Source organism: Cetorhinus maximus, chromosome 11 (assembly GCF_964194155.1).
Source record: "Cetorhinus maximus chromosome 11, sCetMax3.hap1.1, whole genome shotgun sequence".
Taxonomy (NCBI): domain Eukaryota; kingdom Metazoa; phylum Chordata; class Chondrichthyes; order Lamniformes; family Cetorhinidae; genus Cetorhinus; species Cetorhinus maximus.
The window spans coordinates 119,477,565-119,495,040 of NC_135889.1; the positions used below are offsets into that span (position 1 = coordinate 119,477,565).

A 17,476-nucleotide genomic window follows, 5' to 3' on the forward strand; every position below is an offset into this window, starting at 1 on the left:
CTTCCATTGCCCACTGTCTGCCATCAGTGGCTGCCCTATAATATAACGGCAGCTTATGGTGGAATAGCATGGCTAGGTTGAGCATTTTATTGCTGTATGGGGTTTGCCTTTTGGTGATGGTGGGTAATTCCTCCCTAATGGGAGTGATTGGTGTGCCTCTGAAATGTTGTACAATGAAAGCTGTTGGTAGCCAGCAATGTTTGTATTCACAGTTTTTCTTTAAAACTGCTAGGTAAAAAACTATTTGGGAAATGACATTTTCTGTGCAGTTCATGAAGACTTCTAGAGTAGAATCATGGGATCATACAGCACAGAAAGAGACCATTCAGCATGTCGTGCCTATGCCAACTCTTTGAGAGAGCTTTTCAATTAGTCCCACTCCTGTTCTTTCCCCACTGCCCTGCAGATCTGTCCTTATCAAGTATATTTACAATTCCCTTTAGAAATTTATTATTGAATCTGTTTCCACCACCCTAATGCAGTCTATATGTAAAAAAGAAAAATTCCTTATATTCCCCCAGTACGTCACTGCTGATGGGAGGCATTTTTGCATCTCGATGGCTTTTTGTGGAACTGCTTTTGAACAGGAATTCCAGACTGGAGTACAGGAACAAAAGAGATTCCATCATTATGGATGTCAACTGCTTTAATATGTAGTGTATGATGAAGAAAGTTTGCATTCATATAATGCCTTTCACGACTTTAGGATGTCCCAAAGCACTTTACTGCCAGTTACGTCCTTTTGAAGTGTAGTCACTGTTGTAATGCTGGAAATTGACTGTCAATTTGTGCACAGCAAGCTCCCAAAAACAGCAGTGTGATAATGTGACCAGGTCATCTGTCTTTAGTGATGTTGATTGAAGGTACTTATTGGTCTGGGCACTGAGAATAACTCCCCTGTTCTTCAAAAAAGTGCTATGGAGCTTTTACACCTCCCTGAGAGGGCAGACAGAACCTATGATAATGCTGCACTCCTTCAAGTACTACACTAAAGTGTCAACCTAACCCTAGATGTTTATGCTCATGTCTCTGGACTGAAGTGAACCCACAACCTTCTGATTCAGAGTCCCTAGTGCTACCCACAGAGCCAAAGCTGACATGTAATTGAGAAGCTGTTTTGTCATTAACTGTTGTAATTGCAGAGGTGTAACATGGTGTACAGCCTTGCTGTGGGTCACTTGAACAGCTCATTACAGATTGTTAATGAGCCCCTCTTACCCAATCCTTTTGGAAGGAAGTCACAAAAGCTGAACAGCGACACATCACACACCCTCCCAAGCTTTTCGGGTTTTGATCTTGTGCCTCCACATTTTGCAGGGTTGCTGAGTCGCAAGGATTGAAAAGAGGCTGGTTCACATACACAGACTTGTGCGTGATACTCGAGCAGGCACTGTGGCAACAAGCATTTACAGAACTCTACCAGCATGTTGTGAAGGTAATGTGCAGTCACATCCTTTTTAATGGTTTGATCCTTTATAAAAGGGAAGGAGAAAGCTGTAGAGCAACTAGATGCACATATTCAGTTTGCATTTAACTGCACAGGTTCCCCATCTAACGAGGTCCCAGTCACTGCAGTGCATGTAACCCTAGAACAACTGCAGTTTCCTAATGAATTCACAAGACTTGCCACGACCACAATTTTTTAATTCAGTTGTGCTTGTTCCTCGGAAGTGCATGCTGCTGGCTTTGCAGTGTTCATTGGAGTCACACCTAGGCCATTCTCTCATTACCATGGTCTGGCAATTTTCATGGTAATTTTTCTGGAGCTCAATGAAAAATTACCGGATTTATTGTATACAATTTCCCAACTTGTTGCAGTGAGATTCATACTCATGGCCTCTGGAGAGCTAGTCCCAGACCATAACCATCACATCACCAGCCTGAATTCTTATCTTTCAAGGAGGGCTGGATAGGGACACTAGATCTGCTTCAAATCTGTGCTCGTTACCTTTCACACCAGCAATCCCATTTGACTCTTGCCATCAATTCAGTATATCGCGATAGGGACTTAGTTTTCAAATAGCTGGCTGCCATTCTTGTAAATTCTGAAAAGGCAAAGGTTACTTTTCAGACATTTCTTGTAGCATCTTGTATTACCAGAGCCTGTGTCCTGCAAAATAATCTCTTCCTTTCAAATGGATACTCAAAAGTCCTAGAGCTTTTGGCAGAAGCATGAGATAACGTACTTCTCTCCACCCCTGGGTATAATTGGTCAGACCTAACTGTTGAACTAGTGCCCTGTGTAGCTGGAATAATGGCATAGTGCAGGCGTTCCCAAACTGTAGTTTGCATCCCCCAGTGGGGTTGCAATGTCACATTTGCAGTCACAATCTTCCCCTCCTCCAAGGTAACAATGGCAATTATGGAGGGGAGGCTGCCCGGTCTGAAGACTCTAGCTGGACAGCCCTCAGTGCACTGGATCGATGCTGTCAAACAGCAAGAGCTGGACAGTGAGCTGGAGGCAGCCTTTAACATCATCAAACCGTTTTTAGCAAGGTTTTTGAGTGGGCTTGGGATGCCTGTGCACCGACTTGGTTCACTGGCTCAGTGCAGGGAAAATGCGGGAGGTCACGTGACTGAGCTGGGAAAGTGAGTGGCGGCTTCATTCTTCACTGTGTTCCTGCTCCTCTTTGTTGTACAGGCTCCTTACCCTGGGCTAGTGAGTCTGCTTCACAGTCACTGGCAGCTAGACCAAAAGTGGGGAGGTTTGTATGTGTGAGAAAGAGAGAGAGAGACAGACAATGTTTGAAATGCAGGGTCCTTTAAGAATAAACCAGGACAAGCTTCAGAGTGAAGTGAGAGCAAGTGATGCTCATTGAAGCCTGTACTTAAGAGCTGGGTTTTTCCCCAGTAGCAGGGTTTGCTTCTTGACTGGGAGAGGATTCAGATGGGAAGAGTGGAAACTGGTATTTGTATTGAACTATAGTTTAACAATAAAACAGTTGTGATTCACAGAATGTCTTCTGTTGCTTGATTCGGTAAATGGATATCCACCTATTAAACGTGTGTGTGTTTGGTGTGGAATGGAGGAAGGGTTTGGGCTGCTGAGTGATTAGAGGGAGAGGGGTTGGGAAGAGGGACAACTGAGTGACTGGGAGGGGTAATTGGAAAAGTAGCTGCTGAGTGAATTGGAGGCGGGGGGGGGTGGTGGACTGTTGGGGAGAGGAGTGAGTGGGGGCGGGAGGGGAAGTTGGGAAGAAAGGTTGGTATGTGTGTGTATGTGTGTGTAATGGGGGGAGAGGAGCTGATTGCAGTGGGGGGATGGAAGGGAAAGGGGCTCAACTGAGCCTTTTGCCATCAGGGAATATGGGGAGCTTGGCAGAAACCTACATGAGTACATAAAATATTTTTACACAGCACTTTATAAACACATTCATATTTATGAGGTATATGTTGATACCCAAACTTTAATAATTATATACCGAATGTTACAGTGCTATTTCATTGCTGTCTTGTATTTGCTGGCATCTGGGGCCATGTTAATTTTCAGGCTTTAAAACAGGGTCGTATTGGAAAATAGTTTGGAAAGTACTAGCAAAGTGGTTAAGTTACTGGACAGTAATCCAAAGGCCAGGATTAATGATCCTGAGCCATGAACTCAAACCCCACCACAGTAAGTGGGAAATTTAAATTCAACTCATTAAATAAATTTGGAATAAAAAGTTAGTATCAATAATGGTGACAGTGATAAAAATCAGGGAAAAACCCATCTGGTTCACTCATGTCCTTTAGGGAAGGAAATCTGCCATCGTTACCTGGTCTGACCTACATGTGACTCCTCCAGACCTACTGCAATGCGGTTGTCTCTTAATTGCCCTCCAAAATTACCTAGCAAGTCATTTGAAGGTAATTAAGGGTGGCCAATAAATGGTGGCCTTGCAGGTGATGCCCACATTTTATGAATGAATTTTTTAAAAAATCCACTGTTACGATTTTGAACCGAGCCAAGTAAATTTATGAGCCAAGTGTAACATTCTCCAGTATAGACTCCATTGGGATAAATTGTCATTCCCAGATATATCCCATGTTTCCTATCAACCAATTAGCACTCTTGAAGAGACACTATATATAGAGAAACTAAATACTGCAGATGCTGAAAATCTGAAATAAAAACAGAACCTGCTGGAAATGCTAATAATAAGAGGGCATTTTCAGGATGGCAACCTGTAACTAGTGGAGTGCCACAGGGATCAGTGCTGGGGTCTCAATTTTTTACAATATAAATGACTTAGATGAGGGAAGTGAATGTACTATCGCCGAATTTGTGGATGATAAAAAAATAGGTGGGAAGGCAAGTAGTGAGGATGACATAAGGAGTCTACAGAGGGATATAGACAGCCCGAGAGGGCAAAAAAGTGGCAGATGGAATATAATGTGGGGAAATGTGAGTTGATGCACTTTGGCAGCAAGAAATGAATATTATTTAAATGGAGAAAGACTGCAGAGGGCTGCAGCACAGAGGGATTTGGGAGTCCTTGTGCATGACTCCCAAAAAGCTAACTTAAGTTCAACAGGTAATAGGGAAAGCAAATGGAATGTTGGCCTTTATTTCAAAGGGAATGGAGTATAAAAATAGGAAAGTCTTGCTAAAACTATGCAAGGCACTGATTAGAGCACATCTAGAATACTGTGAACAGTTTTGGTCCCTTTATCTAAGGAAAGATATATTGGCACTGGAGGCAGTTCAGAGAAAGTTCACTAGGTTGATTCCGGGTATGGAGAGATGTTCTTGTGAGGAGAGGTTGATTAGGTTGGGCCTGTACTCATTGGAATTTAGAAGAATGAGAGGTGACCTTATTGAAACATGTAAGATTCTTAGGGGGCTTGACAGGGTAGATGCTGAGAGGTTGTTTCCCCTTGTGGGAGAGTCTTAAGACCAGAGGTCATAATCTCAGAGTAAGAGGCCACCCATTTAAAACAAAGATGAGGAGGATTTCTCTGAGGGTAGTTAACCTGTGTAATTCTTTACTGCAAAGGTATGTAGAAGCTGGGTCGTTAAGTATATTCAAGGCTGAGATAGACAGATTTTTAATCAGTAAGGGAATCCTAGAGTTATGAAGGAAAGGCAAGAAAGCGGAGTTGAGGATTATCAGATCAGCCATGATCTCATTGAATGGCGGAGCAGACTCGATGGGCCGAATGGCCCACCCCTGCCCCTACGTCTTATGGTCTTGGGTCTGGCGGCATCTGCAAAGAGAGAAACAGCTAGTGTTTCAATTAATGACATTTCATCGGAACTGGGAAAAGTCAGAGATGTAACAGGTTTTAAACAAGAAACAGAGAAAGGAGGGGAAAGAACAGAAGGGAAGGTCTGTGTTAGGGTGGAAGGCAAGAGAGATTAAATGATTGATAGAGGTTTGGTGCCAACCACTTTCTATCACCGTCATCAGAATCCAGGAGCTTTTTGCTACATCTTCCATTGTAATGATTGGTGCAAAATTGTAGGAAGAGAAAATGTAACCAATTCTCTAACCCACCTATCCCCACAAGCACAAGTTACTTTTTGCCTGTCATGGGAATCCACTGGCTATCAGGTGCTAACAACACTGCAGCATTCCTGGTATATCAGGAGAGCTTTGGGCAATTAGCCTGGTACCTTGTTTCTTTTTCATCACTGACTGCTTTGTCTGCTGATATGGCTTTTATTGGTAGTGAAGCTTCAAAAGCCAGTTTGGCACCTCGACATGCTCTGTTAGTGCACTGGATGTATCGCAGTGCTGCCAATCCAGTTACTGTTTCAATAGTGACCTCAATCTGTTTCATCAGTGAATCTAATATGTTGTATAGGTTGCTGCAGATTTGAGGAAGGATGAAAAAATGAGCTGGATTTGACGGATTTTTAACGCTGGTCTACTTTCTCTCATTATAGGTTGCCTGCATGATGGGTCTCGTGTACCTAACCAGCGTTGCAGGAATTATCGCTGGCACTGCAGTCCTACGGCAGGCAATGTGCTCAAAAGGCCAGATGTATGTGATCTCCCAGAATCAGGAACCTGTTTTGAGCCGGGGGGTTATCCTGGACCCAGTGGAATGCGCACAGGAGGCCAAGTCCTTTCTGTCAACACCATTCAATGTGGCCTGGCCTCGAGGCTCTCCATCCAGCCTTCCTTGCTGTTTCGTAGAAACTGACCCTGGCCATGGGAAGTCTGGCATCGCAGTGACTGCGCTCTGTCTCTGGGGGACTGTCCTGACGTCCCTCACCTACAGCACTGACCTGAGGACAATCCAAGAGAAGCCTGGAATCGCACCGCCCATTTCTTGCTCAAACTGTTGTAAACTTCAAAGTGAGGCCGGGCTGGCTGTCAAATGCGGGACATTGAACCAAACGTCTATCAAGATTGCCTTTCGTCACACTCCAGTGGAAATGTATACCTCCCTCAGTTCACAGGGCACCCCGTCTCCTGTTGGATGTGACGGCTGCACAAAGCACACGGAATTAAACGGAAAGCAACCTCCTTTGACTCTCGGCATTGAGAGACTGATGGACATCCTGTGTCTCCCTGGTTCTCTGAGGATGAGCAGATGCCCTGTGGAAACAACAATGGCATTTAACCAGCTTGTGATGCCAGTCTTACCCAGTTAGGGGAATCAAGCTCCCTTCCGGCAGACTTTGGAATTGATAGCTACAGCAATGTTGGACTGAACTCTCTTTTCCTGATCCCAGTTATGAACACTGAAGTAACCTTAAACCCAGCAGTCAAATCAGCAAGACAGGTGTTAAAGTCACAACACCGTCTCGGTCAGCCACAAAATCTGGTGGCCAGAATTGGCAGCTATACCTAACCTACACAACAGTAATGAATACCATGAATTCATCAAGTTTGTGCTTGGTAGCCAGCTGGTCATTGTATCTTCAAGACACAATTGTAGACGTAGGGGACTATGTTCCTCTCCGCTAACATGAGCAATAAACCTGATTTATAAAAAGAAATTTCCACTTATGTAGACCCTTGTATCAGACGTCTCAAGGCACTGAATTGCCTTGAAGTGCAGCAGTTCCTTACATGGGTGAACATGGCAGCAGCTTTGTGTGTAGCAGATCCCACAGAGAATGACAAGATGAATAATCTGTCTTTATTTTTGATGCTGTTGGTTGAGAGATGAATGTGGGCACCATGGTACCAGAAAATCAGCCTTCAAGCAGAGCTGTGGGATTTTTCTTCACATCCATCTTAAACTGGGACAAGCAGACAGTAACTCTGTTTGACAAATCACCTGAAGAACAGCATCTCCAGCAATGCAGCACTCCTGCAGTGTTGCACCGCAGCATCAGCCTAGAGTACGTGCTGAAGTGCTTTAATTAGACCCTGATGCTGAATTTTTTTCACAGCAAATGAAGGAAAATATAAGGCAGACATTGTCGGCTGGTTGTATTTTGTTGACTGTTTACTTTCATGGGACATGATATATGTGGGATTTGTAGATTCTAAATCTTAATTTTTTTTTATTATCGCAATCGAAGGGCTTTTCTAATGGAAAGGTTTGATGTAAGTGACTAAGAATTGGATGTGGGATCCAAAAAGGTCCACATCTCTGAAATGCTAGCTATACGTTGGCCGCTGATGTTGAGAGACATGAAAAAGGAGATACCACTTGTAACTTTGGGAACTTTCACAACTGTAAATTTACTAAAAATCGCCTTTAATGCTGTACGAATATGGATGGTATTCTGCATTGTATTTACAATGCAGCTTTAGAGTTGGTCCTTGGAGAATACCAGGAGATGAGGCTCACTTTCTAATTTCCTCTCTAATACACCTTTAAAAGGTGTGTTTTTTGTTAACATGGGTGATTTCAATTTTGTTTTAATACAACAGTTAGAGAGATTATAAAAGTCTGACACAGACATTATAACTAAAACAAAACTTTTGAAATATTACTTGGGTTGAAAATAAACCTTGGGTGCCAGAAAGGACTCAGCATCATTTAAGTGAAAAAGCTGACATTACCACTTTGCTCTGAAGCTCTCGCTGTGCAGCAATACTCAAGTTCTGTACTACCAAATGACTATTTGATCACTTTTTAGTTGCTCCCAAAAGAATTCAGTGCGTTAAACAGGGCTCTCGTACTTGTAGAACATGCAGTCAAAATGTAAACACTTCTTCTGTCCTCCCAAACGAGTGATTTTGTATTTTTGGTGCTGACTATATTTGTGGCCTGTGAGTTTGTTGAACATGTCTTTGTCTTAAATGACGAGCAAACTTTTCTCGATTCCCCTCCATCCCCCTACTTATTTCCTAGTCTTCCTGACTCGCTGACTTGTGAGGCTACGCAAGTGACCAATTCCCTCGCTTTTGCTGATGCCTCTGTGAGCTGACCTGACAGTGTGACTGAGATCAGAAGTTCAGATGGGGTTACAGTCTGCTTCCCAAGCCTCCTGTTATTTGGTGGGTTTTATACACTGAATAACTGAGCTGATCAGACCAGGAGGCTCCCAGACCCCATCACTGGTCAAGTGCTGGTTTTGTTGATCCCAACCAGGACATTTGTAGGGGTTTGGCGGGTTGGAAGGAAAAAATCTAGACTGCTGCTTCTCATCACTACCTCATAGCCTCCCTAGGAGCTTGCATGTGTAGAGAGGTGAGGACAGGATTGGATATGACTCCCTGACAGTTTAATGGCCTGCCAGCACTTAGCATTGAGGCTTAAAACATGAAGATTGGGTGAGGCACAGGAGGGCGCACAATACCTGAGATGGCGCAGCTCAACAAGGTGACTGTGCCTCAGGAAAGAAGGGAGTTGGCAAGCGGTGGGGTTAAAAAGAACTATCAGTTCTTGAATGTGTTTCCTCATTACGTAATTCCCAGAAGATAAAATATCACATTTGCTAGTTATTTTGAATGTATAAATCGCAGCTATCAAAACTCCAGTTTGTCACAATTTTTGGTGTGACAATAGGATAGTCAGATCAGCTCCCGCCACTGTGCATCAACACAGCCAGTATATTAAATAACGCAACAGACCGCAAAAATACGATTTCTACCAGTAAACTTGGAAATGATGAGTCTTAGCATTCTAGAAAGGTGCAATTGTGTGCCTCTCTGTTATCTCTTTTGATGACTGGAGTTTTATTATGAAAGGTAAACTAAATTCAACAAAGAAGCGATGTTTTTGCTATGACTGAAATTCTTTTTACAGGTATTTGTTTTAAATGTAAACCTCTATGCACCGATGCTTCAATGCCGGGCCTGAAAGGGCTGCACAGAACCAAAAGAAAAAGTTACCTACAGAATACTGGAAATCTGAAATAAATAATGGAAATGCACAGTTGCCCTGTCAGTGTCTGAACACAAAGACAAGTTCAGATTTTGGCTTCTAACATCTCAGACTAGCAGCAGCCGCTGATTGCTGAAAGGTTCACCTCGCGTTAAGTGTTTTGCAAATGATTTCACAGTTTCAGTGCTAGTCTTGCCGTATAAATAAAAGCCTTCCAGCCCTCTAGCATAATACAGACTATTTGATTTTACAAAATGGAATGTTGTGTCAAGCAGTAGGGAGGGTGGGGATTGAACTTGGCAGGTTTTTTGGAGCTTCCCCCCACGCCATTAAAATGTAGGTTTGTGTTGCTGGGCTGTTTCCTTTTAATTAGAGTTCACCGAGAGAAACTTTTACTCGTGCACATTAGTTGTCATGATAGGAGTCTCACGTTGATTGCGTTACGAGAGTTTTGGTGCGAGAATCTTCCATTCGTCTTATCATGGGCTCCTCTCATTTGGTTCCTCTCTGTCCCCACTTGTGTTCACCCTTTTGTTTTACTGCCTTCCTCTCTTTGTTACTTCTTTCTCTTCTGTTTGTTTTGTTCCTCCTTCACTTTATTTTCTCCCATGCTGTTGTAATATTCTCTCTTCTGTAAAACCCTGGAATGATGCAGCACAGAAGGAAGCCATCGGGCCCATCAAGCCTGTGCTTGATGCAAATCCAAACAGTTCCACTGCTCCACCCTGACCTTTCCCCATACCCCAGCAATTTTTTTTCATTTCAAGTATTTATGCAGTTTCCTGTCCTTTATTATGTATTAGCATCAAATTGTCACAAATCATTTGCATAACAGCATGGGGCCAATGATGAAAAATAATTCACTCAAACATTGTGATTTTCCACTATTACTGTTTAAATGTTGAAGATCCACAAATTTTCTGAAATGAGGAATCAGCTATTACAACTACAGGATATTTCATTTCCTGAAATCTCCGCAGTAAGCTCTTGCAGATGTAAGCTACTTTTAAAAATGTGGTAAAGTATTTTAGCTTTTAACTTAAATTTTGAGCTGTGTCCTTAGTTTAGGAAATGCTGATATAATAAGGCTATATTTGGGTAGCTGGTGAACCGAGATGTAACATTTTGAGGGGGCCAGAAGGTGCAGTAAACTTCCTCTAGTTCACCAACATCTTTTCATAATTGAGGAAAGGTGCTGGGAAGAGAAAGAAAAATAAATGCTTCCAGCCTTGCGCTGTTTTGCAAATGCGTATTGTGGCCCAAGTACCAGTTGCCCAGAAATAAGAACAAAAATCTGGAAACACTCCACAACAGAAACAGAATTAATATTTCAGGCCAATCACCATTCTGTTTTTATTTCAGGTTCCTGACCTGTGATCTTTTGCCTTTATACCACTTAGGCAGGTAGCTTAACTTGTAAATATTAATAGCATTTCTCTTTGACTGACGGCTGAGGGACCCAGCAGCAGGAGGAGCATTGAGGATGACAGCAGGAATAAAGCATGTATTTTCAGGATTAAATTCAAAGATGAAAGTTCCAAACAAGTTGGTTTAAAAAATGTAAAGGTTTAGAGGAAACTGGAACTTTAAGGACCACTGTATGGTTTTTATTTGATTAAAACAGTACAATACAGTTCCAGTCTTGCTATGCAGGATCTCTGTGCTGTCTGCAGTATTTCTAATTATTTTTATGGGCAAGTAATGCTGATTAAAGGAGCGCATCCAAACAAGTTCTAATTTTTCTTCAGGATTTGTTACAGTAGATTTATCACAACTTTGAGCTTTCTTTCTACAGTGCTCTGTTAATAAGAGAATACCTTATTAGGTTAGCAATGCAGTGCAACCAGTTTTACTGGAGAAGTACTTCCATTTGCTGTAAAGGAGTTTCACTTCCAAAAGATTCACCCATTTATATTAACTTATGTTTAACATGTAATTCACTTTTGAAATTCTTACATGCTAGTATTAAAAAGAAAAAGTGCAGAATTATTCCTGTTTTTATGGTTTTGCTATCTTGTATTTTTGTCAGTTCTTTGTGACACATCTGTTTTTTTTCAGGGTTATTGGCTACACTCTGATCTTATTGTTTCCTTATCAGATTGTTTGTTTCAACTAACTTCTAATAAATTATCTCAGTTGCATTGAAGTTCATTGTTAAATATTGGTGTCCATCTTTGAAAACTGGAGTGTGATTAAATCATCACAAAGGATGTTGCCCCAGTGTGCACAATGTTATCTCAGTTATATCTATTATATATGTTCCGTCAAATGATTTTTAAAAATTCTAATGTCCTTTACTCCGACATTCATATCAGGTCAATTTTAAACTTAATCACTAAAATTTCTCCAGAAAAAATACTCTTCTAGCCCGCAATTGATACCTTAATCACTGGAAATCATCTGTGTCTAATATACTGTATCCCATGTATTCATAGTTAAATGCTTCTATTAAATTACCCCGTAATCTTTATATTAAAAATTCTTTCCAATTCTCAAAAGTCTTTCTTTCTGTTTCTATTTCTTCATGCTAGCAATATCCACACTGAAGATAAAAGCCCTCTCTCTTGCCCCAATATCCTCCCTGTAGTTTGGAGTCACATACGAATTAGGAGCAGGAGTAGGCCTTTTGGCCCCTCGAGCCTGCACCGCCATTCAATAAGATCATGGCCTCAATTCCACTATCCCCTGATACCCTTTGACTCCCTTGTTAGTCAAGGATCTATCAACCTCTGCCTTAAAAATATTCAATGACCCTGCCTCCATCGCTCTCTGGGGAAGAGAATTCCACAGACTTGGCACTGAGTGAAAAAAATCCTTCTCATCCCCATCTTAAAGGGGGGGGAACCCCCTATTTTTAAACTGTGTCCCCTAGTTGTAATCTCTCCCACAAAGAGAAAACATCCTTTCAGCATCCACCCTGTCAAAGCTCCTCAGGATCTTATATAAGATCACCTCATTCTTCTAAACTCCAATGTGTACAGGCCCAATCTATCCAGCCTTTCCTCATAAGACAACCCGCAACTCCTCTCCACACTCTCCCCGCAGCCCGAATACCTGGAATCAGTCAAGTGAACCTCCTCTGAACTGCTAATGCAATTATGTCCTTTCTTAAATAAGGAGACCAAAGCTGTACACAGTACTCTAGATGTGGTCTCACCAATGCCCTTACAACTGTAGCAAAACAACCCTACTTTTATATTCCATTCCCTTTGCAATACTGCAACTGTGGTATTAGTAAGATTTAGAAGAACATCTTGCATTTATATAGCACCTTTCAGATCTCAGGATTTCTCAAAGTGCTTTACAGCCAATGAAGGAGTTTGAAGTGTAGTCATTGGCTGCTATGTTTTCTGCACCAATGTATCCAAAAGACAGGAATAAAATCAATGACTGGAATATCTGTTTTAAATGTTAGCTAAAATATAACTGTTGCTTAGGGCAGCTCCCCTGCTCTTCAAGTAGTGCTGCAGGACCTTTTATGCTCACCCGAGAGGATAGACAAGTCTTTGGTTTAACTCTTCAACCAAAAACCAATACCTCCAACAGTGTGGCACTCCCTCAGTCCCGCACTGGAGTGCCATGCTAGATTAGCTAATGCATTCAAGTTTCTGGAGTCGAATTCAAACCCATGACTGGACTAGGATGAACTAAGGGGAACACAATTTACATAGATTCACCATTACATCTCAACTTTTATGTTCTATATTTGTCATAAGATCCAGTGTTCCATTTTTGTATTTTATTGACTTAACCCATGAGGTGCTGCTTTTAAAGTCCTGTGAATTTGAATCTCCAAATCTCTGTTTTTCTACATCATTCCGCTTCCTCCAGAGTATAAGTTTTTTTTACCAAAATTTAGCAATTCTGATTTATTGACCTTTGGTGTTTCACTTATGCGTGAATCACCAGAGATTTCCTAGTATCTGGGATTGTACCCAACACGATTGGCACTTTCAGGATGCAACAGATGAATATAATATTACTGCAAATAAGTTTTTTTTCATTCTAGGGATTTGGACGTGGCTGCCAATGCCAGCATTTATTGTTCATCCTTAGTTGCTCTGAGGTGATGGTGTTGGGCATTCTTTGAACTGAGTGGCTTGTTAGGCCTCCTCAGAGGGCAGTTAAGAGTCAACCATATTGGTGTGGGACTGGAGTCACGTACAGGCCAGAACGGGTAAGGTTTCCTTCCTTTAAAGGACTTTAATGAAGCAGCTGAATTTTTATGGCAATGCAACATCTTCATGATTACAGTTGCTGATATCAGTTGGATGTTCAGCAAGCCATAACTGTCTTCAGCTGTGAAATGGCTGAACCTTCTTGTCATTGTTTGTGACATCACAAACAACAAGTACAAAAGATGTCACGGGGAGATGGTGGCGTAGTAGTAATATCACTGGACTAGTAATCCAGTGGCCCAGGCTAATGCTGGTGGAATTTAAATTCAATTAATAAAAAAACCTGGAATATAAAGCTAGTCTCAGTAATGGTGACCATGAAACTATCATCAATTGCTGTAAAAACCCATCTGGTTCGCTAATGTCCTTTAGGGAGGGAAATCTGCCGTCCTTACCTGGTCTGGCCTACATGTGACTCCAGACCCAAAGCAATGTGGTTGACTCTTAACTACCCTCTGAAATTACCTAGCAAGTTCAGTTGAAGGGCAATTAGGGATGGGCAACAAATGCTGGCCTCACCAGCAATGCCCTCATCCCATGAAAGAATACAGAAAAAAAAACCTGACTGTATTAGATTGCTGCATTCCAATTCACTGCCAGTTACCTACCATCCTCGATTATGAAGTAAATGAGTGAACAGAAATCGAAATTGCTTAACATCACAAAGCATCATTGTGGCACTAAATTAAATGTTGAGTCAATTGAATAAGCCTTGGGCATGGGAATATTCTGTTATGGATCCTGATGATATATGTTTATACTATTGTCTGGATTCAGAACATTGGAAGGAGTTTGATTTGTTAAGAAAATAGCTATGTAGTCTTTTTTCCTCGCAAACCCAATTCAATAATTGAAGCCAAAGGACCTGATAAAAGCATGGAACTGGGTTAAGGAAATTTCAGGAACTTGGAGTTGGAGGGAAAGATCCAGTTGTCGTGGTCCAAGTAGGTACCAACGATATAGGTAGAAGGAAAGAGGCTCTGCTGAGGGAATACGAGCAGCAAGGGGCTAAATTAAAAGGCAGAACCAAAAAAGGTAATAATCTCCGGATTACTACCTGAGCCACGAGCTAATTGGCACAGGGTCAATGAGATTAAAGAGGTCAATGCGTGGCTCAAAGATTGGTGTGGGAGAAATGGGTTTGAATTCATGGGACATTGGCACCGGTACTGGGGAAAGAGGGAGCTATTCCGTTGGGACGGACTCCACTTGAATCAGGCTGGGACCAGTGTCCTGTCGAACCGCATAACTAGGGTCGTAGATAGGGCTTTCAACTAAATAGTTGGGGGGAGGGTTCAGTTGCATGGCAATATAAAATATCAAAATTTAAGGAGTGGGTAAGAGTGCAGGTTAGTGACGAGGCTGATTGTTATCAAAAAGTGAAAGGAAGGGACAGAGTGTGTGAATGCCATATTGCACCAAAGAATCATATAAGAGTAGGGAAAATTGACAATAGGGCAAACTTAAAGGCTTTGTATCTGAATGCACGAAATATTCGGAATAAAACTAATGAGTTAACAGTGCAAATAGAGATAAATAGGTGTGATTTGGTGACGATTACTGAGATGTGCTTACAGGGAGAACAGGCTTGGGAGTTGAATATCCAAGGGTACTCAGTGTTTCAGAAGGATAGGCAGAAAAGAAAAGGAGGTGGTGTAGCTTTGTTAGTAAAGGAATAAATCAGTGCTATAGTGAGGAATGATATAGACACTGGAGAGCAAGACGTAGAGTCAGTCTGGGAAGAAATAAGAAATAGCAAGGGAAAGAAGTCCCTGGGGGGTAATCTATAGGGCCCCAAACAGTAGTTTAGTAGTAGGGCACAGTATAAACCAGGAAATACTGGGAGCATGTAAGAAAGGCACGGCAATAATCATGGGTGATTTTAATATGCATATAGACTGGACTAATCAAATTGGCAAGGGTAGCCTCGAGGGAGAGTTCATAGAGCGTATTAGAGATTGTTTCTTGGAGCAATATGTTGTGGAACCAACCAGGGAGCAGGCTATTCTGGATTTGGTTTTGTGTAATGAGATGAGATTAATTAATGATCTCATAGTAAAGGATCCTCCAAGGAAGAGTGATCATAGCATGATAGAATTTCAAGTTCAGTTTGAGAGCGAGAAACTTGAATCCCACACTAGTGTTCTAGAGTTAAACAAAGGTAACTACATAGGCATGAGGGCAGATTTGGCCCCAGTGGACTGGGCAGGAAGACTATAAGGTAGGACAGTTGATGAACAGTGGCAGATATTTAAGGAGATATTCAATTCCTCCCAAGTAAAATATATCCCAATGAGGAAGAAAGATGGTAAGAGGGGGAAAAAGCATCCATGGCTAAGCAAGGAAGTTGAAGTTAACTTAAAGGCAAAAACTAAGGCATACCAAATTGCAAAGGTCAGTGGCAGGCTGGAAGATTGGGAAACTTTTAAAGATCAACAAAGGGTTACTAAAACAATAATAAAAAGAGCAAAGGTAAATTATGAAAGAAAGCTAGCACAAAATGTAAAAACTGATAGCAAAAGCTTCTACAAGTATATAAAAGGAAAGAGAGTAGCTAAAGTGAATGTTGGTCCCTTGGAGGACAAGGCTGGGGAGTTAATAGTGGGGAACGCAGAAATGGCAGAGACGCTTAATCAATATTTTGCCTCAGTTTTCACGGTGGAGGACACAAGTACCACCCCAATAGTAACAGTTAGTGCAGAGGATATAGAGAAGGAAGTACTTAGAACAATCACCATCACTAGAGAAAATGTACTGAGCAAACTATTGGGATTAAAGGGTGACAAGTCCCCAGGACCTGATGGCCTACATCCCAGGGTCTTAAAGGAAGTGGCAGCGGAGATAGTGGATGCATTGGCTATAATATTCCAAAATTTCCTGGATTCTGGAAAGGTTCCAGTGAATTGGAAAAATGTTAATATAATGCCCTTACTCAAAAAGGCAGGGGGGAGGCAGAAAGTACGAAACTATAGACCAGTTAGTTTTAACGTCTGTCGTTGGGGAATTGTTGGAATCCATTATGAAGGAAGTAGTAATGGGGCATTTGGAAAGTCAAAATGCAATCCATCAGAGTCAGCATGGTTTTATGAAGAGTAAATCGTGTTTGACTAATTTGCTAGAGTTCTTTGAAGATGCGTCAAGCAAAGTGGATAATGGGGATCCTGTAGATGTAGTATATCTGGACTTCCAGAAGGCCTTTGATAAGGTGCCGCACAAAAGATTAATACACAAGATAAGATCACACAGAGTTAGGAGTAATATATTAGCTTGGAAAGAGGATTGGCTAACCAACAGAAAGCAGAGAGTTGAAATAAATGGGTCTTTTTCTGGATGGCAAGCTGTACCTAGTGGGGTGCCACAGGGTTCAGTCCTTGGGCCCCAACTATCTACAATCTATATTAATGACTTGGATTCAGGGATAGAAGGTACTATAGCTAAATTTGCAGATGACACCAAAATAGGTGGGAAAGTAAGTTGCAATGAAGAAATAAGAAATTTGCAAATGGATATGGACAGGTTAGGTGAATGGACCAAATTTTGGCAGATGGAGTTTAACGTGGATAAGTGTGAGGCTATCCATTTTGGTTGGAAGAATAAAAAGGCGACTTATTATTTAAGTGGAGAGAAACTTCAGAATGCTTCAGTGCAGAGGGATCTGGGTGTCCTTGTGCATGAATCACTGAAAGCTAGTATGCAGGTACAGCAGGTAATAAGAAAGGCAAATGGAATTTTGGCATTTATTGCTAAAGGAATAGAGTATAAAAATAGGGAATTGTTGTTGCAACTGTACAAGGCATTGGTGAGGCCACACCTGGAGTACTGTGCACAGTTTTGGTCCCCTTACTTGAAGGATGTTGTTGCATTGGAGGTGGTTCAGAGGAGGTTCACTAGATTGATTCCAGAGATGTGGGGCTTGTCTTATGAGGAGAGATTGAGCAGTTTAGGCCTATACTCACTAGAGTTTAGAAGGATGAGAGGAGATCAAATATATAAGATGCTAAAGAGGATAGACAAAGTAGACGTGGAGCAGATGTTTCCCCTTCTGGGAACGAGAGGCCATAGTTTTAGGCTAAGGGGTGGTA

General features: G+C 41.7%; 1 protein-coding gene across 2 annotated transcripts in view; it reads left to right on the forward strand.

Moving 5' to 3' along the window:
• Positions 1–6,922, forward strand: part of cnppd1 (cyclin Pas1/PHO80 domain containing 1) — a 35,956-nt gene extending 29,034 nt beyond the window's left edge. For both annotated transcript variants that reach the window (XM_078552649.1, XM_078552650.1), the window contains exons 7-8: positions 1,318–1,435; positions 5,870–6,922. In XM_078552649.1, the coding sequence (XP_078408775.1) occupies positions 1,318–1,435; positions 5,870–6,583 (832 nt within the window). In that variant the 3' untranslated portion in view covers positions 6,584–6,922. The remainder of the gene's footprint in view (positions 1–1,317; positions 1,436–5,869) is intronic.
• The last annotated feature ends 10,554 nt before the right edge of the window (positions 6,923–17,476 follow it).